The 22657-nt window shown below is 40.8% G+C and overlaps 1 protein-coding gene and 1 long non-coding RNA gene across 5 annotated transcripts in view; one reads left to right on the forward strand and one right to left on the reverse strand.

Annotated features, from left to right (window-relative positions):
* Positions 1-2471: 2471 nt before the first annotated feature.
* On the reverse strand, positions 2472-21524 carry LOC135313958 (uncharacterized). Its single transcript, XR_010373454.1, has 3 exons — positions 21413-21524; positions 5078-5145; positions 2472-4993 (listed from the first exon to the last, which is right to left on the reverse strand). It is a non-coding gene; the product is annotated as an uncharacterized LOC135313958 (long non-coding RNA).
* The window catches only part of ST6GALNAC3 (ST6 N-acetylgalactosaminide alpha-2,6-sialyltransferase 3), a 227153-nt gene continuing 225048 nt past the window's right edge, over positions 20553-22657 (forward strand). For 2 of the 4 annotated variants that reach the window (XM_064455320.1, XM_064455319.1), the window contains exon 1: positions 20554-20821. In XM_064455320.1, coding sequence (XP_064311390.1) covers positions 20804-20821 — 18 coding nt within the window. In that variant the 5' untranslated portion in view covers positions 20554-20803. Of the gene's footprint in view, positions 20822-22657 lie in introns of all 4 variants that reach the window. The other 2 variants (XM_064455318.1, XM_064455317.1) reach the window with 2 other exon arrangements.

Here is a 22657-nt window from a genome sequence, read left to right on the forward strand (position 1 = left end):
ATAGACAAACCCATTCCATTATTTCATTCCAACAAGAAATAGTTAATAACATGGACTGGCTCTTGGTTCATGTTCAGTGTGCTACTGGTATCTGCTCTGGGATGCCTGGTATCTAATTTTCTTTTATTCCTTCTCCTCTTGAGACTGATTTCAAAGTTAAGACAAGACAGGCCTAGGTGATCCTGCTCACTTCAGTGTGTCCCAGACAGTTCTTGCTTTATGATCTTCAAGCTATATAACATAACCTGGTCCATACCATTGAATGCCTATAATTTTTCTTTTTTTAATAAAAATAAATTGGTCGGGCCACAGGTAATATAGGAATACAAATGCAATGTCTGATTTAATTATTTTGGAAATAATTATTTAATTATTTTGAAAGATATATTTGAAAATAGCATAGCATTTGGATAAATCAGGCTGAGTTCACATCTGTGCTATCAGCATGTTCTACTTGAGACTGGTAGAAAGGAAAGGAGAGCAGCAAGGTTACAAAGGGCAAGTTAGAAAGCTCTGACTCGGAAAAGTAATTCAATCTTCTCTCCTGGAGCGTCTCTGTTAAGTACAAGCTACGAATTTCACTGTTGTAGTTCTGAATGGTATTTAAGAACTGCAGTGAGTTGTTGTACTCAACCAAACACCATGAAGGGGAAGGGAGGTCAGTGTATTTGCTTGGGTGCCTCTTGAATTTGTCACTTTAAAAGTGTACGCTCTCTGAATACTGCCGCATGCATGCTCCTAAGCAAAAGACTTCAGTGGGAATTGGAGGGTTTGATGCTAACAAGTTTATTCTCCAATGTTATTTTATGTTTCATTGCCCTTTGCTGAAATCTTGACCAAAATGTACTACTTTTTTTCCCGTGGCAGTGGTTTGCCTTTGAACACCACAAGAGGAAGGCTGTGACTATAGGAATTTGGGTTAGAGCACTCTGTCTAAAAGTACAGCATAACCCCATCAGAAACAATCTGCCTTGGAGGTCATTAATGCCAGACTCCGGTACTCTTCTTGTGCTCTGTCATTGCTAGAGTGCTGGCTGACTATAAATTCTGTTTATTATACTTTCAGGAAGGTTCCTTCTCTCATATTTCCCAACACAAACAAATCTAAGTGTTCACTGTTTAAATTCTTAGTTCATTAGGTAACTAAGCCATTAAAGTCTGTGAGACACATATTGTAAAATAATTTTGAAGGCTAATGTAAGGAAATGGAAACATGTTCACAGGCACAGAAAAGAAACTAATAATATGAGGATTTTGTATACATACACCCACAGATGCACATGTGTAGGCAGACACATATATATGTACCCACATTGGTGGCTAACTTTGTAGATAATTTAATAAGCTTGACTTTTTTGGATCCTGCTGTACTTTTGGGCTGTAATTTCCATAGAGGAATGTCTGATATGAAATTTGCCAATCCAAGGTGAAGAAAGAAACCCTTCTAGATTGTCATGACATGCACCTAGTAATATTTCCGTTATATGATTGTCTCATCTGTGCTTCAAATTTGAAGATATTTTTAATTAAAAAAAAAAAAAAAGTTTTATAACATGTTTTCTCCCATGGCTCTCTTATTGTTTGCAGAACAACACTGGCTGTAGTCTAGCAAAAATGCTAGAGCAGCCTGTTCAGCTTCTGGTCAGGAGTTCCTGCACTGTGCTCCAAGTATTTCAGAGCAGATCAAAGACTGATTATAATGTCACTTCATTTTTATTTTACAATTATTTTCCTGGCTCTTTCCAGATGACAGATGGGATTTTAACTGTGATTGTGTTACAATTTTTCTTGTTTTCTTAAATCCATACAACAGAATTTTATTTTGCATGATGCTGAGTCTCGTGAGGCAGATCACCATCTTGGTCATGTTGCCGTGATCTCACTATCAGCTTAAGCGTAAAATGTGTTCTGCTTAATTTTGAAAGTGAACAAGGAGACCCCAATGTTATCCAGCAGTGCTGACTGATACAGTCTACTATAACTAAGAATAACTGACATTTAGGCCAGTATAATTTTTTTTTTTTGTAATTTACAGCGCCCCAGGGCTTTAACAGTTGTGCCAGCATTTATCTTGGTTGGATGATTTTGCTTCCTTCTCTTGCATAGTGCTGGGAAAGTCTCTGTAGTTATTCTATCATGTTCCCCGATGCCTTCACGTCTACTTTACATCCAATTTTCTGTCTGCTAAGGTCATATCTTGGTCCTACTCTAAGCATTGAATATATTTTGCTGGCTTGCACTCTGTGCTCTTCTCTTACACACAGAATGTAATTTGTTGAATTATTGTGCTACTCCTTTATATGGCACTCTTGCTCCCTTTGTTGCCTGTAGCTCAGATGACCCTTTACTCAGAACACTTTCCATTATCACAGTTCTCTCTATAATTCTCACAAGTGCTACCCTGCATTTAGGTTTACCTCCTATTCTACAGTGTTTGGCTATACTTTTTATTTTAGCCCTCTTCATTTTTGTTCTATGGTTTGTTGTATTTGGTAAATTAATTCTCTGCTCTATTTATGCTCTTCACTTGGGATGTGAGCTTTGAGCTTTGTTTATTTCTTGATTAAAAACCTTTGTCATCATTCTAAGGATTCATGGCATTTTAAGCAAATCTAAACCATCACTGCCCTGTCCCCGCAACCTTTATTCTATGTTCCTGCCTCCCTTTACACACACATGCACGCTTGTGCACATGTGTGCACACACACTCTTTTTCCTTCACTAGCAGTGGCACTCATGCAACCAAGTGCCAGCGCCTGGAGTTGATTTTGATGAAAGTTAATCCCAAAGAGGGAAGGATTTAGATTAATTCAAGCTGTAACAGAGCCACAGTTTGACTGTCCCTGTATAAGACTGTAACAAAGTTGGTTCATCTTGTATCTATGGGAAGACAGTTTCATGCAGTTTGCCAGTCTACTGTCTCTGTGACTGCAGAGCTATCTACAGTAAATACAACTTTTGGACAGAAGATTGATTTCCTTTTTTAAATTTTTTTTTTACACAGATCTTCCTGCTGTCCTGTTCAAATGTGCTCAACTTGGTACATGGTGCAGCTGCTCTTTCTTGTATCTTTCCTTTTTGCAGTTCTGTTCATTACATTAACTTCCAAAGGCTTTCCAGCACCTCTTTTGTGTCCGCGAGTCTGGAGCAGGACCCTAACCCATACCTGTTGTTCTCAATTAAAAAACAAATTTTCAGTTTCTGATTTTGCATGCAGGCAGGAACAGTTCCCTTTTGATGCTTTTTGAAAACTGTGGAGAATTTGCTTCTTCACTGCTTACCCTGCACTGTTGTTCCTCCCCAAGCACTGTCCAGCAGTGGAGCTCTGTGTTTCACTGCTGAGGTTACCAAACAGCACGGTACAGCACGAATGGTACCCAAACAGCAGAGCAGACAGCAGCTGTTGCTGTGCTTATTGGTGGCATCATCTAAGTTCAGGAGTCCCCCCTGTTCCAGAAGCGTACTGAGATGTCTCCCATTGCGAAGTGTCTGCCAGAACAGAGGGGGCAGTTATACTGCTCTCTGGGAGAGCTGGCAACTATACATCGGTCATCCCAGCCTGGGGCATGCCTAGATCCCAGAGTAGGTGACAACCAGCTTGATGTTGTAGAGGAAGAGGATGAGCAGTGCAGTTGATTGCTTTCACTGTCCATCTTTACAGTTCTTGGCATAATGACAAGTAGGGATGGCTTGGATCAGCAGCATGTTTTCCCAAGTGATTTTTGTTTTTAAAAATAACCCTGTCTTTCTTTAAAAATATGTTTCTGTCTACAACTAATTATTGGTAGTAGTATGTGCAAGAAACAGGAAACAAAGATCCTGTCATGTCTGGGTATCAAGGATAATCCCAAAGAAGAATATTGGATGGAAACTAGAGTACACTGAGGCTAAAGCAGAATCTCTACATGGATGTATTTGCTGCTGAAGGCAAGTGGCTCTCCTGATGATGATAAAGTTAAGAGCTTTTCATAGAGACTAACTCTGCCAACTCTATGCTTAGTAAAACTAGTGACCCTTACACAAAGTATACTCTGTCTGTGAAAGTAATTGCCACCAGTGCTTGAATTGCATCATGGTGCTGTGCAGGTAACTAGTTTGCAGCCCAGTCAGTACTGCTGTTCAGCCAAGTCTTGAATAGTCAGTCACAAGTAATGGGCAACAGCACAGGTTTGGCGTAGGAGTCAGTTAAATAACTTTTTCTTCTGAGAGAATTCTGTTCTAGCAGTGCTAACAGATTAATTTGTCATTTACCTCACTAAAGATGCGCATACTTACTGTGAAAGGGGTGGGTGATGTGACCACCTGTGGGGGCTTAGTTTTTCAATGTGTAGATAATTTGTCTGTGCTTTTGGAATAAAATGTTCCAACATGGACACTGAAGCCTGAAACAAGAACTGGAAAAGCCGATATACACCTGAGCTCTGAGATACCTTTCTTGTGGTTTCACCTCAAGCAGTATAACCAGCTACTAAATTTAGTGTCCTATGTTCCTAGAATTTTTGAGGGCAGATCCTGACTTCTGTGAGTAGTCACATCACTTTATAGCATGTTTAGCAACTTCCTGAGCAAGCAGTTTTTGGTGTTTTCTTTCTCAGTGGAATTAATCATGATAGCGTTTACTTGCATTTCAGCCACAATTAGGAAACTTTCTAACTAGTCTTGGAATAGATTAATTTAGACTGTTCCTGTAAATAGATCCATGTTTTGTTTGAGAATATTTTCCAGTGCTTCTCACACATTATTGAACAATCTTGCATGGTTTTAGAAGCAAAGTGCAAATGTGTGCTAAACACTTGAGTAAATGCCTCCTGAAAATAGAAAATAAATGAATGTGGAAAAGACTTAAAGCTTTAAATTTCCATCTGTGTCATGGTGAGATCTGGGTGTAACAACCTTGTCTTTTGGTCGTCTCTCAGGATCTTCCTTTCAGACTTGCAGAGTCCTGATCTAGTTTCATTTTGACTCTTGAAAGGTTCTTCACCATTTTTGTGAACTGTAGCATGCAAACAGTAAAGCAGAAATGAAACATTGGCTCTCCTTGCTGTATCAAAATTACTATTTTCCAGCACTTATTTACCTGAGTACATGTCGTGGTTTAGCCCCAGTCAGCAACCAAGCACCACGCAGCCGCTCGCTCACTCCACCCTGGTGGGACGGGGGAGAGAATCGGAAAACTGAGGCAACCCATGGTTTGAGATAAAGACAGTTTAATAGGTAAAGCAAAAGCTGCGTGCGGAAGCAAAGCAAAACAAGGAATTCATTCACCACTTCCCATGGGCAGGTAGGTGTTCAGCCGTCTCCAGGAAAGCAGGGCTCCATCGCGCGTAACGGTTACTTGGGAAGACAAACACCATCACTCCGAATGTCCCCCTCTTCCTCCTTCTTCCCCCAGCTTTATATACTGGACATGATGTCATATAGTATGGAATATCCCATTGGTCAGTTGGGGTCAGCTGTCCCGGCTGTGTCCCCTCCCAGCTTCTTGTGCACCCGGCAGAGCACGGGGAGCTGAAAAAGTCCTTGACCAGTGTAAGCGCTACTTAGCAACAACTAAAACATCTCTGCGTTATCACTGCTGTTTCCAGCAAAAATCCAAAACATAGCCCCATCCTAGCTACTATGAAGAAATTTAACTCTATCCCAGCTGAAACCAGGACAGTACATTAATATGATACTATGTGGGCAATCTCCAATGCTATTATAGCCTGGCTGAGGTCAGTCATCCCTGCTACTGCTTTGAGCTGGTTTGGAGAGATGGATGTGTGGATGAAGCAGAGCGGAATGGGGGAAGAATTCCACATCTCTCTGCAGTTATTCTCAAGGAGAGACAGAATTGCATGATAACACTCCAAAAGCTTTGGTCAAAGCAGAGCTACTGTCTGAAATATATTCAAAGCTAAATTCTCCTGCCCTTCGAGTGAATTTATTTTGTGTAACAGCGTTTGTTTTGACAATGCATAAGAAAAGCTTCAAGCAATGCAAATAATGGCCTTCTGAAACCCAGATAGAAATAAACTGGGCACACTGTAGAAATGTAAATGTTGCTAAAATCGCAAATGAATTTAACATACTGCTTTGAAAATTCATACATTTGCTCCCACTTACCTAGGGTTTATGTTTGGGAGGCTCTGTTAAAGGGATAGAATTCCATTTTAGAAAACCTGTTTCCATTCCTGTTTGTGAAAACAGAATTAAACAAAAATTTATCAGCTCTATACCCATCCCTGATGCCAGTCTATTTAACTATGACAGCCAGTGGCCTCATGCTTTCACCTTTTTAATACAAAGCTGCTGTCCCCTTGGACAAATTGCTGATGCTTTGTTTTGTGGGATTTAAAAATAGTAACCAGGGGAAGGGAGGAAGGAAATGCTCTCTAAGTTGCAATAGGGGTAATTTCCTGCCTGACTTCTGCTTTTCTGTATTCCCCATATTATTGCAAGACCTTTTAGTCCTGAATGAAATCTTGTTAATGTTACAGCCTTTAGACTGCTGTAACAACAGCAATTGTGTAGTTCGCAGAAGGGAAGTGTGACTGCAAAGCCTGATGTCCTTTGTGATTTTTCCAAGAGGGGAACTCTTTAGTGGTTGCTGTTATATCAGACTAAGATTTTTAGAGGACCACAGCGATATGCAGTTCTCTTTATTCTTATTAGGAAAAGGTAGATATATGTTACCTTGCAAAGCAAATTGTCCAAGAATACAAGGGATATGGCAGAACTATGACTTAAAGAGCAGGTCCTTCCTGACACTTCTGAACCCGTTGCCTTTCATTTGTTTGTGACCACATCTGTCAGGTTGATACCTTCCTTCTAAGGAAAACTCTTTAAGGATTGTGATTTACACTAAGAAGAACATAAATATGGTCCTGGGCAAAGTCCAGTGGATCTGGCCATGCCTCCTGTGGCATCCACTTCTGGAATGGTACTTCATTAAGGGAATTAAAGAATAGGTTTAGTCCAATATAATTAAATCTGCCCCTACCTCCAACTCCAAAATTATGCACATCTACTTTAGGAGAATAACTTTATTTCAGATGAATAAATTGGAGGAATTCTGTGTGGCAGATAGGTGTTGCATTTAGTCTCACATAAAAAATCTAGGCTATCCATGTGCTCTGACACTTTCTAGTGCGAGCAGCCACCCTGCTTGCATGCGGACTCCAGAATTTAAACTGAACCTGTCCTTGAAATCCTTAATTTATCTTGTCCTGACAGCTCCTTGCTTCCATGACTGCTATACAAAATGTCTAAATGAGCATAAAGTCAATCTTAGCACCCAGTATATATTTTTTTTCAGAGTCAAAGAAATCTGGTGCTGCATTTTCTCCAAATGCCGTTGTAAGTTTTATTAAAATGGAACGCTAGACACAGTAAGTTTATCTCCAACTATAAAGCATTTTCTTTATCATATACTGCAGCATTTTGAAGAGACAACTGAGCTATGGGAAGACTTCCGTCACATCTTGATAAGGAAAATCCTAGAAGGCTTTGAAGATAATAAAAATGTTATAAAACTCTATTACTGTATGCATGATAAATCACAGGCTATTTTTAAATTTGATGCTTTCTGGTGGATTAACAGAAATACTGTCATTTTACTGAGGTTAACACTAATTCTAGTAATAAATCTTTGGGGGAAAATGAAATGAGGAACATTACCCACCTGGGGATGATTAAAATTATTTCCTTTCCAAATTTTTTTCTATTTAGAGTTTGTATCTTTATACTTAGTTTATTCCCTTCTTGGTGTTTGCATACAACATCACTTGTACTTCTGTTGCAAGAGAACCAGGGTGTTATGTGATTTGCAAACACTAATGGCTATGCTATCAATAATAAGAACAGACATAGAAAAATTATATGCTGATAATCATCTTGAAAATATAGGGGCAGGAAAGCTCTTTACTTGTCTTACATATTAATGTTAAAAATCTGCATTATGAACACATTTCTCTGATGTTCTCAAATGTTTTTGGCTCCAAGTTCTGATTCTGAGGCACTATTAATAAATATGTACTGAAACAGCTAAGAACATTTTTACAGAAGCCTTTACATTATAGTGAGGGAGGAATGATAGTTATGAAGGTTTGTAAATGATTGTGTGATTGAAGACATGGTGAATTTCTCCTGGAGATAGACAACTTACTTCCAGTGAAAACTTTGCAAATTGGTTTTTCTTTGCAAAACATGGTATTTTACACCAAAGGCCACTGGGTCGAAGGCCCTCACTGGCTTGGAGTGATGTACGGCAGACTTACATTTCTCAAAAAATTGGCTTTTTAAAAATAGCCAGATGACAAAATCTTTGGTTTTTACCACTATAATTGATGTATGCATCTTCCACTTTCAGTCTGGGGAAGCTGTTAACAGAGGACTTAATGCCTTTTTGAAAACTCTGAAATAACTTTTTACAAAACATCAGGATCACCAGAAGTCATAAATAATCAAAATTAACAAAGACACCACTTTTCTAATTGTCCAGGGACCATTGGATGGACTTTATACGGACCAGTAAATGGACTTACTCTGACACTTCTTAAGTTATTTGGACTCTTAAAATAATGTGGGGTTTAATTTTTTTTTCTCAAAGTTGGCATAACAATGACATACATTCTTTCTGTAGCTTCTAACTGAAAAAGTATACACTGACAGAGATGACTTAAGTGGTACCCTATTAAATGGCAGAGTTGGTAGATTCAGCAGTCAGTATTAACCAGACTGGGGTTTGTCACAGGACAGGATCTTGCCATTCTTTTCTGCCTCTACATATCAGGGAAGGGTTGTGTCTCGCACTTTAGGTCTAGAAGTGACTGGTTCTGTGTGAGTTGTTGGTTTCTAAGGAGTGGTGTCTTGGACAGTCCTGGAAGTTAGAAAACTTTACTGGTAACCCCACTGAGTGCCACTGTAATGGTAGAAGATGGAATCTGTGCCTCTGATTTCTGGGATACTGAAATAAAAATAGTATTAAATAACAAACCTAGGCATTCAAAAGTTTAAAATGCCAAGCTGATTACTTCTGCAGTCTTAATTTGGTCAAATGATCTCCTAAATGTTATGCATGGTTTTAAGTAACAAGATCAATAGCATGGTTTTTGTTCTAGTGATCCTGACTTGTTTACGTGCACAGGTTGGCCAGACACAGGTGGAGAGCAGCTATTTAATATTCTGTTTGCTTCTCCTTGCCCAAGCATGGCCCTGTGCCACATGTTACTTCACGACAGTGAAACCATTTCCTGAAGACAGGATGCCTAATTTCCTAATGGACATTCTTACATCATTCACTGTAATATGACATATCCACATTAAAAATTAATAGTTATGTAGGAAAGAGAGTCAGTCACAGGAAATATAGCTATAGCACTTTTATGCTGCTGTCCAATACAGGGTGCCTAAGATCCTTCCCCCCCCCGAGTATTTAGCATTATGTATCAATTAACATTCTCAAAATGTAACTCCTATTACCTTCAGCTGCAGCTGCAAGTACCCCATGCATCAGTGAATAAGCCCTTATGGTTAGAAAATGGGACTTCAGAAAATGAAGGAAAACAATATTAGCGCCTAGATATTAATTCAGAGAGCATTGCAGAGGATTTCTCTTAGAGGCAAATACAGAATCCATCTCTTCAGAGCTGCTTTCAATGATTTAAATCACACCGTAGCGCTCTCTCAAGATGTGAAACAGAAGAGTAATCACCTCAAGTGTATGTATATAAACGCACACAGTCTAGGAAACAAACAGGAGGAACTGGAGCTCCGTGCCCACTCAGAAGGTTATGACATCTTAGGAGTAACTGAAACATGGTGGGACAACTCAAATAACTGGGGGATCGCAATGGACGGTTATAAGGCCCTTTCATAAAGACAGGCAGGGTAGAAGAGGTGGAGGAGTCGCACTATACATTAAGGAAAACCTCAAATGTATCAAAGTCAACTGTGGTGATTGCAACTGCTCTATCAAATGCCTATGGGTTAAAGTCAGAGGGGTCATCTCTAAGCCACCTCACAATGGGCATCTGCTACTGACCTCCTAACCACGATGACATTGCCGATGAAGCAATACTTGGGGCACTAAAGCAGCTTCTGGCCAGCAGAATCTGGTCCTGATGGGTGATTTCAACTACCCAGGTGTCTGCTGGAAGAACAATACAGCAGCTCGCATGTCATCCACCAAGTTCCTGGAATGTTTAGAGGACTGTTTCCTCATACAAATGTTAGATGTGCCAACCAGGAACGAGGCACTGCAGGACTTGCTATTCACAAACCGAGAAAACTTGCTTTGTAATATCTTGGTTAGTGATAGCCTTGGCTGCAGTGATCATAATGTTGTGGAGTTCAGGATCCTGCTGAGCGTGCTGAAGGTCACTTCTAAGAGAAGGGTTCTAGATTTTCAAAGAGCAAACTTCAGCTTGCTCAGAGCTCGGTTGGGAGGGATTCCATGGGATGTTTCCATGGAAGGTAAAGGAGCTAGTGAGTGCTGGGAGTTCTTCAAGATCTCTCTCTTAAAGCACAAACCAGTTTATCCCCTATAAGGGAAAGGGAAGTAAGTGGAGCAAGAGGCCCCCTTGGCTCAACCATGACCTCCTGGGTCTACTCAAATCCAAAAGAGAAGCATACCAGAGACGGAGAAGTGGAGGATTATCAGTTGAGAGCTACAAGGGCATTGCCAGAAGTGCAGAGATGCAGTTAGGAAAGCAAAAGCCCAGCTTGAATTGAAACTAGCCATAGACATAAAAAATAACAAGAAAGGGTTCTTCAGGTATGTCAACCACAAGCAGAAATAGAAGGAAAACATAGGCCCACTGTTAAACGGAAAAGGTGAGTCAGCCACTGACGATGCTGAAAAAGCAGAGGTCCTCAACACTTTCTTCACCTCTGTCTTTACCAGCACTGTCAGGTCCCAGGCTTTGGGAATGAGATTCCCAGTTGATCCAAACACCGACCCACCATCAGTGAAGGAAGAGGTAGTAGGTGAATTATTACAGGAGCTTGACTCCTACAAATCGATGGGCCCTGACACCATCCACCCAAGGGTGTTGAGAGAGCTGGCTGACGTCATTGCAAAGCCACTCTCCATAATCTTCGAGAAGTCGTGGAGAACAGGGGATGTCCCAGAGGACTGGAGAAAGGCAAGTGTTACCCTTATCTACAAGAAGGGCTCGAGGGAGGATCCGGGTAACTATAGGCCCATCAGCCTTACTTCAATCCCTGGGAAAGTTATGGAATGAATCCTCCTGGGGGCCACCACAAGTCAAATGAAGCACGTGATTGGCAAAAGCCAACATGGCTTCACAAAGGGCAGATCGTGCTTGACAAACCTAGTGGCCTTCTACGACAAAGTGACTGGCCTGGTTGGCATGGGGCAGGTGGTGGACATTGTCTACCTGGACTTCTCCAAGGCTTTTGAAACGGTTCCCCACGGCCTCGTCCTGGAGAAATTAAGGCGTTATGGCCTAGACAAGTGGTCTGTGCAGTGGGTGGGGAACTGGCTGATGGGCCGCACCCAAAGGGTGGTGGTAAATAGCTCTTTTCCAAAGTGGCAACATGTCACATGTGGGGTCCCCCAGGGATTGATATTGGGCCCAAAGTTATTCAACATCTTCATAAGTGATCTGGATAACGGGATAAGGTGTAGCCTGATGAAGTCTGCAGAGGACACCAATTTGAGTGGGGAAGTAGACACTCCAGAAGGGAGAGCTGCTCTGCAGGAAGGTCTGGATAGGCTGGAAGAGTGGGCCAGCAAGAACCTTATGAAGTTCAAGAAGGGCAAGTGTAAGGTCATGGCCCTGGGAAAACATAATCCAGGAGTGCAGCGCAGATTGGGATCTACCTGGCTGGAGAGCAGCTCTGTGGAAAGGGACCTGGGGGTCCTGGTGGACAGAAAGCTCAACATGAGCCAACAGTGGGCTGCTGCGGCCAAGAAGGTCAACAGGATGCTGGGTTGCATAAAAAAGGGCATCGCCAGCAGAGAGAAAGAAGTCATCATCCTGCTCTACTCAGCGCTTGTCAGGCCACACCTGGAGCACTGTGTACAGTGCTGGTCCCTGCTATACAAAAAGGATGTGGACAGGCTGGAAGGGGCCCAGAGAAGGGCCACCGAGATGATCAGAGGACTGGGAAGCTGCCATATGAGGATAGGCTGGGAGATCTGGGTTTGTTCAGCCTTGAGAAAAGGATGCTCCGAAGGGATCTCATCACTGTGTACCAGTACTTAAGGGGTAGCTACAAAGAAGATGGAGACTCCCTTTTTACAAGGAGTCCCATGGAGAGGACAAGGGGGAGTGGACACAAATTGCTCTTGGGGAGATTCCGATTGGACAGGAGAGGGAAATTTTTCACAGTGAGGACAGTCAACCATTGGAATAATCTCCCCAGGGAAGTGGTTGACTCGGCCACATTGGCTGGACAGGGTGCTGGGCCATCTTGTCTAGACTGTGCTCTTCCTAGAAAGGTTGGACTAGATGATCCCTGAGGTCCCTTCCAACCTGGGATTCTGTGAAATCATCAGACTACTTCTGCAGTTTTTCCTTAAAAGCATCTCTCATTCTTTGTATAATGTTTAATTTTTTCCGGTAAGTGAAGCAGTAATCCTGCAGGAAACAGCATATTCATGTAATGCTGATTCACTCTCATCTTTTGTAAGTTCCATCTTTTGAGCTAGAAAAGGGAGGGGGGACACACCAAACCCACCTTTGGGGAAAGAATTTTGGGATCATGTAATTTAAAAATTCTGAGATCTCTATATCTAGGCTAAGTTTAAGCTGCACAGACAAACTGAATTCCTGTATTTCTTTATTCTTGTGTTCAATTCTACAACTTTAATTGCATGTTTTCTGTAATATAATTTGTGTGTAATACAATTTTTGTGTTTGGAACCCTAAATCTTTAAAGTCAGGGTTGATGCTTATTCCAACAAAGGCAATATTCAAAAGTTCTTGAACTCATTAGGCACCTTAACTCCTCCTATAACTGCATCTTTTTATCTTCTAGCTCAGTATTACACAGCAGTGTAGAAAACTGTCAGAAGCAAGCTTGTTGTCAGTTATAAACTTGTAACATTGTTATTTAAAAGCATTCCATAGAAAAATATTATGTGGAAAGTCTGGTACGATAGCTGTGAGATGTTTCAGAAGATATAAAAGCCCTTTTCTTGTAATATATGTTTATGGCTTGAGATGGAATCTTCAAAGTACAGCAAAGTTTTACTACTTGCAATTTTCATGGGTGAAAGTAGCTTTAATAACAAGGTAGATATTTTCTTCTCTTTAGATGTAGTGGAGCAAAGTCTGTTGATGTTAGGACACAGCATGATGGCTGGCTAGTATCTTTAAAGGCTTCAAGAAGAGTGTGAATTTAATAGGGGAGTATTGTATTGTATTATAGAGTATATAGTTTATTCAGATTCAGAGGAGTAAAGCTCTTGATTCAAGATCTGTAAGCAGCTTTTACTGTTTCTGTTTCTTAGGCTGTGGCTAGGTAAGATTTTAAATATGCCAAGAAGGGAATTTCATTGAGAGGTCTTTAATGGAAGGAGTAGAGTTGGATTTCAGTATGATAGTTTGGTTGGTTTCATAACTGAGGAATCAAGTACAGAATGAGGTTTAAAAACAGGAATGCGTGGGTTCTAGTGAGTTTCTGACCATCTCTGTAAATCTCTCCATGCGACACCTCTGTTAACATGAAAAAGTTGCTTAGTTTTCTGGTATATAAATCATGTTATTTTGCTGCATGTCTAAACATTGGGTCCATAACTGAATAAAATATATTCAAGCCAGGAAACATTGGTGAAACAGTTTTTGTTCCTAAAATTACTGTCATCATGTTACAGATCCATTTATAGCATGCTAAAATAATGCTAATTCATAATGTTCACTGAAACAAGACCACAAGTAACACTTGGTGCTATTTTATATCCTGTGAATGCCGCTGGCTTTGGAAGAGCTGGTACAGGTGATAAATTGTTGCAGAATCAGACCCATTTCTGATTACACTTGTCTCTTTTTCTGTTGAAAAAGAAAACAAAAAAACCTATTTCTGTTGAAAAGGTTACACCCTGTTACTACAAAGAACTCTAAAACCTGAGACAATGATTAGAAAAAATCCTTTGACTTCTTTGTTTTGCTGGTTTGCTGGTTTTAATAAGAAATAGAACATTCTGGACCATAGGCCAAATATGCCTTCAGGATCTTACTTTTCTGGACCCCAGCCATGAGCAGCCTCTGTCCTGGATTCTATCCTGGCTGTCATGCTGCTCCCTCTGCCTTTTAAGAAGATATGGGGTGGAGAATCTGCTGTCCCTGGTGCCATGGCACATTTATTTGTCCTTCTGTTCATGGCAGAGCTGAGCCTGTTAGGCAGTGGCTGCTGCTGCCCCCACCCAGAGCCCTGTTGCTGCCAGCCAGAGCAAGGGAAGACCTCTAAGAACCCCAGAGGATGCTGACAGTGATGGGGTCTACATGCTACCTAAAAGGATAACGTATGGGGCACTGGGTAGACAATGTGAGTGGCAGGGGCTGTCTTTCCTCTGTTTCCTTATTTTCCAGACTGCACAGTAGAGATGGGCTCCAGTTCTTCACAACCTTCCCCCTCCTGGGCAGAAATAGGATTCTCAAGTTCCTATCTCTTCCCAGAATACAGATGGATTGATTTACCTACTTATTTTCCCTGGAGGACAACTCTTCTTTCAAGAACAAGATAGGGCTTTGGGATTCAGAGTTTGTGATGGTATGATGTGTAGCACAATGTTGCTGAGCAAGGTGGCTCGGATCTGGCAGTGCTGAGGCTGAGCTGCTCTAGATATGTTACATGAGAGACTCAAAAAACCCCACTTTTTTTCCCCCCCATCCCCAGAACAAAATTAATTCACTCCTGCATTAAACAAATCTACCTTTACTGCTGGGCTTTTAAGGTTTTCTTTTCAAGTGCAAAGAAGCATTAGATAAAGCCTCAGGAAGGGATAGGGACAGTTTTTTTTTTTTCAAAAGACAGGCAGTTTAGATAATAACAGAGCTTAGCCCAGTAGCTGACTAGATCTTTGGAGAAAGCACAGCAGGGGACAGTCTCTGCTTTTGCAGTTCAGGAGAAGGAATTCTCCTAAGTTGAAATGCTGGATTAAATTTTCTGTTCCAATTTAGGGCCTTCAGTACTGTGACTGAAGTCATTGCTGGTTCCTTTTCCTAAGCTCCTTTTATGTGAACAGCTGTATTCTCCAAGATAAAATCTTGTTAGAGGGCAAATTGACATGGACGTATCTAAGTGTGAAATAACGTTAATGTTTTTGTGATGTTAGAATTATATGTTATAAAAATAGTGGGAGCATAAGGCATTGATAATAGGAGTGAAGAATGTAAAAAGTTAATAGTGGAAAAACCAATTATGTCCTTGGCTGAAGAACTTGCAAGAAATGCCTATCAACCGACCATACTCTCTAGTCAGCAACATTACCTTTCAATGGCAGTGCATTTTCAAACACATCATTTAGCTTTTGAATGCCCTTCAGTATATTATTGGTGGGCTTTCTTCTCCTGAAGGTTCAGTAAGTTATACATTTGTTATCTTACTATTTTTATACAGGGAAAACAGCTGGTGCCATAAGCAGACATTGCACTCTTCAGAGTTGCTTAGTCTGTTTTAATTAAAGGAAAGCTGCCTGGGAAGATGGACAGTGTTTTCTCTGCATGTTTGGTTTTTTTTTTTCCTGCATTTTAAATTCTATTTAAATTCCATTTGTTCTGTTAAAACAAATTTATGTATAAGATATGACATACGCTTCTTCATTAATATAAAATAGAACAATCTGTAATTCAGTGTAAAATGATTACTGTTTAAAAAGGAACTCTGAAAGCAGAAACCTGAAGTTCTCAGATGAGTTTGGTCTGAAAATAAAATGACAACATTCTGAAAAGATTACTGATTTGTAGGGTTTGCTTTGTTCTGTTTCCAGGAACTTCTACAGACCTCTGCGTTGTAATCTCTGAATATTCATGCATTTAAAAATATTGTGGGTTTTTAATTTTCTTTTGAATAGTAAATATTTATTGACAACATTGTGTGCTTTATAGAAAAGCCATATACTACAGATATAGGATAGACTACATCCTTTATATTCTATAGATATAAAATAGCGTAGCATTTACCTTATTCAAAGATTTGTCTCATGTTAGAGAATAAAGGGAAAATTTTTTTTCTAAAACTGTTTGGCCAACATTTGATTTTTACATATTTTTTTTTTAAAGAATGTTTATTTGAAGAAAAGTTGGGAGGCATGGATTTGAGTGTGTTTATATGTGTGTATTAGAAAGGGGCCGGGGTGGGGGAAAGGAACTCAAGAACATGCAAGGTCTGAAAGTGCTGTGTGGCTACGCTAAATTGTTACCATGACACTGAATAATAGTGAGGTGATGAGCTGAATGTCTAATAGCACTACTGGTGCCGAACAGTCCTTGTCTCCTGCTAGTACAACATGCAGAAGTATTCCACAACTAAATGTTGGGTTTCTGTTGTTGTTGTTGTTGTTGTTGTTTTTTTAATGTGGCATGGTTGTCCTGCAACTGAGTAAGGTACAGATGAACTGTGTTGAGAAGGAAGCTGGGCAGGGAAATATACACTTCTGATTGGGCTCTGTCACTAATGCATATATGGCATGCTTGTTTTAAGCTCTAAGTATCTTCTGAAAAGTAAAGGTAGAATTCAGGCTGTATCAAACCCCATGTGTTCCCCTCAGCTTCTGGACTCCAGACAGAGTGTAGCAGGAATTCACCTCTAGTGAAGTACACTAGCTTGATTTAGCCTTTTTTCTCACCTGAAAAGTCAGGCACATGGAAAGCTTTAAATTAAGATTATGTGTAATATTTGGATAACCTGATAAGATTTCCGGTTCAAATCACAGCCTGCCATCTTTCTGTCATCTCATCGTCTACCTCTGTCATGCCATGGGTCTGCCGAGTAGCTTATATTGCTTATCTCCAATGGTGAGTATGGAAAAATTGATACAGAAGGTTGGGAAGATGAGTGGACTGGATAAGAGCGGAGCAGATCTCTTACTCCACCACTCACTCAGGTTGCACCTGAAGGGTGAGAGATGCCATCTTGTGTAATCCCTACCTGATAAAACTTTATAGTGACAGCAAGTATAAAAAATAGTTTCTTCCTTTTTGTCATGTTTTCACTAGATGAGACAGTATGTGATTTCAAGAGTTAGTGAGACGATGGGAGTTTTCAGACTTTTTCTAACAGATGCTTTTAAAACACAGAGTATGGGACTAACAGAGTAACTTAATGATTAAGTCTGATACCTCTTTGTGAGGTTTTGGCTTTGAAGTTCTTATAATAGGTATAAGTGCAGCTTCATCAGCTACATGATGCCTGTTCACTTAATGAACCAATTGAGCAATATTCATGGCACAGCCTAGCGCAGCCTATAGTGGCAGTCTATAGCATAGAGAAACTCTTGCTTGAATGCTGGTATTGTGTAGCTGTATTAATCTTTGCAAAGTAAGGTTTAATCAGCCTTCTCCACAAAGGATTGATTTATTATGACAGAATTAATTTTTAAGAACTAGAATTGAAAAAGGCTGCTGCCCAAACAACCATATTTTCCCCAAGGTTGCATCTCCTTAGGAATTTATTGGCAGGGTTTGAACTAGATGGCAAATATGCAAGGTCTTTGTCCTCAGAACTAGAATTAGTGACTTTGTGTGGCCTGTCACAATGATTCAGACTTGAAAGACAGTTTCATACTGCCTTTGACATCCCTACTAGGCAACAACTGTGCTCATTTTGGATGGAAAGTTGCAGGCGAGACTGAAATTTGAGTGAGCCATGTTTGACCTAAAGCTGATTTCAAGAGCATTTTAAGTTCAAGTAAAACATTTCATGAGGCTCATGGAAAAGATGTGCTTACAATATTTGTTTGCTTTTATCATTTACTGGATGTATTTCTTCATGTAGTTTCTCTGAGGTGAAATTAGCTCAGCCTAAGGCTGGGCTTCTGCTGCTGTTCACGGTGATCTCAGCTAGAGCCTTCAGTTCTTGTCCCCAGGAGCAAATAAAGTGGAATCTCATATCCGTCCTTAAAGAAAAGTGTGTATTTGTCTGAAAGGCATGGCTTTAGGTTTTCCTCTCTCTAAATTAAGTTCTGGAAGAAAAAAATTCAAGCTTTGCCTGTATTCGCAGACAACACAGTGTTTCACATGGCTCGTTTACAAGCACCAGCAGAGCATTGTCTAAACAGCTGCTGCTGCTGCCAGGGAATGGCCGGGAACGGCCAACAGGCACTGTGGGACCTTCTGCACACTGTAAGCAACCCATGGACATTTTGAGCACTTTCAGTATTCCTGAAAATCTATTTGACTGTGTTTCACTGAACCAAGAAAACTTAGAGGGGCTTTAGCTGCCAGTTGGACAATGCAAGAAATTACTTCTGTTATGCCCTTAAAAAGGTGTCATATAAGCATTTCAGCAGGCAGGTGAATATGAGGTGGTTGGATTTTGGGGAGTCACAGAGGGAGGGAGGGAAGGATGGCTCTTGCTGGAGTTAAATAATGATGAAATATCTTTAAGATAAATGTCCATTTACAAAAGTGTAAAAGTTAAAGGTCACCACATTTCATCTGATATGGTGTTTAGAATGAAAGCATGTTAGAGAAATATTTAAAACAGGACACCTACCCACATCTCTGCCTTTCCTTAAGCAATATCGTTCACTGGAAATCCCTCAATGCTTTGGACATATTGAAATGGTTGACCTTTTCAGAACAGTTTTTCTCCAAGTCTTATTCCTTTTGTTCTTTACAGAGTTGGTAAGGCAGGGGGTAGGAAGGGGGTGGAATATTTTTTATTTGTCTCAGATGGAAACTTTTCCCATGCCCACTATACAGATGGAAGGAACAATTTCAGCCCCAGAAAAACTAGATGACTGACTGCTGGAGAGAAAAATAGACAATTATTTTTTTAAACAGGCAAAAAATAAGAATAATTTGTGTATCTTATTCACTAAAAACCAGTCCTGTTACAGAACTCCTTATGAATAATGAGTCCTTAGAGAGGCATAAGCTGCAATCCAGAATGATGTAACACAGTTTGGTGGTAGCTTCTAATAAAAAAAGACCATAAGTCCCTCCCTCACAAGCTTCTTCCAGTGATTCGTTGTTTAGATATTTCCTTATGTTAGACAACACATAGTTAGAAACTTCAGGAAGTTTTTTTTCATTAGTCTCCCAACAACACTACAATTTTCAGTTCAAGAGCTTTGGCTTGTGGCTATAGTTGGGCAAAGAGATGGATTTCCAGTGGTGAGAGGAGTTTGCAGGACCTGTGTAAAACTACAGCACTCTGGAGGGGTGGTGCAAAGGCCAAACACAAATTGGCATCTTCCTCGGAACGGCACAGGAAGGCAGCCAAGGAGCGTGAGCTGGGGAAAACCTCTCCATCCCTTTCTGTTCTGCTCTTGGGGATTATTTGCCCCTGGATAAAAATGAAGACAGCTAATTCCTTTGGTTTCAACCTACTTACTGTCTTGAGGGGTTGCACCTGGGTAGGAGAGGCTTGACAGGCAGGGAGCGGTGTTCAGTATTAAATATGCAGCATTGTACCAACCCCTTCTGGATTCTACATATTAAGGAGCCCCATCGTAAGCAGTATTGTAACATTAACTGGAGTGTATTAGCTGCATGTAAACTGGTACCTTGAGTCGCTGCAGAGAGGATGAAGACATCCACTGAAAGGAACTTATTAAGGGAGAGGGAGAGCTTTGGTGTGTATTAAAGCACCAGGAATGAAGCACTGTAGCACACAAGGAATACAGGGAAGGTGCCAAGTACAGAAAATGCAAAGGGTTCCAAGATGTAGTAATGAGAAGTACTGGGAAAGTGTAAAAGGGGGAGAAGGAGACTGCAGGAGAAGCGACAAATATGAAGTGAAATCTTTATAATATACAGAGCATGATATATCAAGAGAGGAATTTGAATTTAATGAGATGATGTAAAGTGAAAAATTTCTTCAACAGCTGAATGTATTAAACTGTGGTTAATCCCACTGTGGTGTAGGAAAGCCCCAAAAAGTTTGGAGGGCCTTTATCAGACTTGCACAAATAAAAAAAATCCCCAAACCAGCCCACCCTTTCCATTCCCTGTGATGTGTGCCAGCCCTTCACAGACAAACACAGGCACAGCAGAACACAAGCACCTCTGGTGGGATATTTGTGTTTGTTGCTGATAATGATTAACTCTCGTAGGGAAGCAGTTGCAGCCTTCAGACAAAGGCAAGTCTGCCGTACAATGAGAACAGCTGAACATAAAACGATACTTCACACTAACAAGAAGCGTAAGGATTTTTAAAGCCCAAATAATAGACAGAGTTAAGACTTTTCTGACCAACTGGCAGCAACTGTCTCCTGAGAAAGTTTAAAGAGTTGCACAGGGATTAATTATAAACATGCAGCTTGATTTCCAACCATTGCAAAACATCTGCAAGGTATAAATTGCTATTTGTACGTATAGTATTGCTCGAGAGTGTCCTGGAGCTTACAAAAATACATGCTGGAGCCATGAATCAAACTCGGTCATGTGACAGAGGGGAGGTACCGGGCTGGCTCCCAGCCAGTGGTAGGAGCTGATGGGTGGAACAAACGGGGCAAAAAAAGACTAATATGACTAACGGATCCTGGATGCGTGGTACCCTTATTTGGATCTACAGGAATGTAGGCTCTAGCAGTTCTGCAGCTCTACCAGCCTTTTGCCTGACACTGGAATTGCTGCTCACAAAGTAGAATCCTGCTGCTCTGTGGTAGGAAGGATAGAGAAAGAACATGGCCTGCATTTTGAAGGTAAATCTATATCTGTTGCTTGAATGCATTGTTAGAGAGCCCCTTGCTGCTCAGAGGCATGGATTCGGCATGGTCCTATTGCATCTTTGTTGTCTTTTTGAATACTGGCTTTGTTTGGCAAATGAACATGGAGAGATTCTGCAACGTACAGCTGTGCTCTGCTTCCCTCTGCCATTCTTTTCCTCGTTCCCTGCATTGTCAGAACTGCGAGCTATCGGCTAGCGGGAAGGGAACTGTGTACCGAATAATAGGGGGGGGAGGTGAGGGGCTCTGGTTTGTCTCAGCTGACTTTGAGCTGAATTCCTTCAGGAGCAATACCATTCTGGCAACAGACTTCCAGCACAAAGGACAAAACGGGGGAAATAATTTTCTTTTTCTGACCGTGCAGCATTTACTGCTTTTAAAGCAAAGGTTGCAGATGTACACAGCTGTCCCAGTTGCTCTTTAAGCACACACTCCTCTGCTGAATTTACCCAAGATCCACATGCTCCACGCAATTATACTTCATATTTAATTACATTTGCTGATTAAGCAACCTATTTGATAGAGGGTTTTTCCCCTTCACACCAGCAAATATAAGTGTAAGCTTACCTTGTGATCATATGCTTTCTGCAGCCTGCTTTCCTCACTGAGATAAAAGTATTTGCAACCAGCATGCCATGGAGACGGAGGGAGCATCACTAGCACTAAGTATTGAATGAAAGGGGAGGAGGCGGAAGTGCAGTCAGTTGAGAACAAACAGCATTTGTTTCCTTACAGTGTTGTCACTTGCACGGAGCCGCTCTCCTGTGCCTGGCTTGAAAGTGGTTGGTTTCAGATTCATTTGCTATCTGCTTGTTCCTTTCTGTGTATAGTTTGAATATATTTGCACTCTGTCCCTTTTAGTAAATAAAAACTTACCTGTGAATGCTTTGTTATTTTCAGCCTCATCACCTAACAAGGGGTTGATTATCCCAAACGTTGGGACGGCCTCTCATAGCAGTTGCCTTCAATGTATCAGCAAAATGGATAAATTGCAAAGCTTCAAAACAGTCCCCAATTAATAAAGGTTCCTATATCTCCTTGAACCCAATTCTTACAGCTTTTTTTTTGGAGTTCAACTTTAAAAACAACTTCTTATTTTGCTGCGCTGTTTTCCCCTTCCATTCATTCCCTACTAGTGGGTCTGTGGTACATGGATGTTTTCTGAGTTTTTTTTAGTGAGCATGTAGGTTGTTGTAGCTTGTATTAATAAGTGTGGTGAAATCTGCCTCAAGCACAGAAACTTCCCTGAACTAGCAGCTGCTGCTTGGAGGTGGGTGGTAACAAACTCCTTTAAGCAGACAGCTCTGACACACTGAGAGTTAAATTGTGTCTTGGGATGAGGAGACATGGGGTCTGTGAATGGAGCCTGACTTCACAAAGATAAGCATGTGCACTCCTTTTTAAACACTCCCTGAATAACTTAGCTTGGATCTGCAAGTGACCCAGACCTCTCTACTTTTTTTTTTTTTTTTACTATATGGACAGATCACATGCAAGATCTTCCCTCTGGCCCTAACAGTTAAATAAGGATAACCTTTTACAGGAAAATTCTGGTGTTTCTTTCTCCCTCCCAATCATTTCCTCTGCACAGTCTGGTGACACAGTCTGCCACAAGCCTGACTTCTGCATGGACTTCCTTTTAGAGTCTGAATTATAACCCAATAAACACCTTCCCTTTGCCCAGGCCTGGAGGTCCATTTGGTTGTAATTCTGATGATTAAATCAATAGATAAATTGGTATTTCTTGACAGACAGCCCTCTGCCAGCTTAATTCTTAATCTTGTTAATACAGGCAGGTGCAAGGATAAAAAG

This window comes from Phalacrocorax carbo, chromosome 6, assembly GCF_963921805.1.
Source record: "Phalacrocorax carbo chromosome 6, bPhaCar2.1, whole genome shotgun sequence".
In the NCBI taxonomy this organism is placed as follows: Eukaryota; Metazoa; Chordata; class Aves; order Suliformes; family Phalacrocoracidae; genus Phalacrocorax; species Phalacrocorax carbo.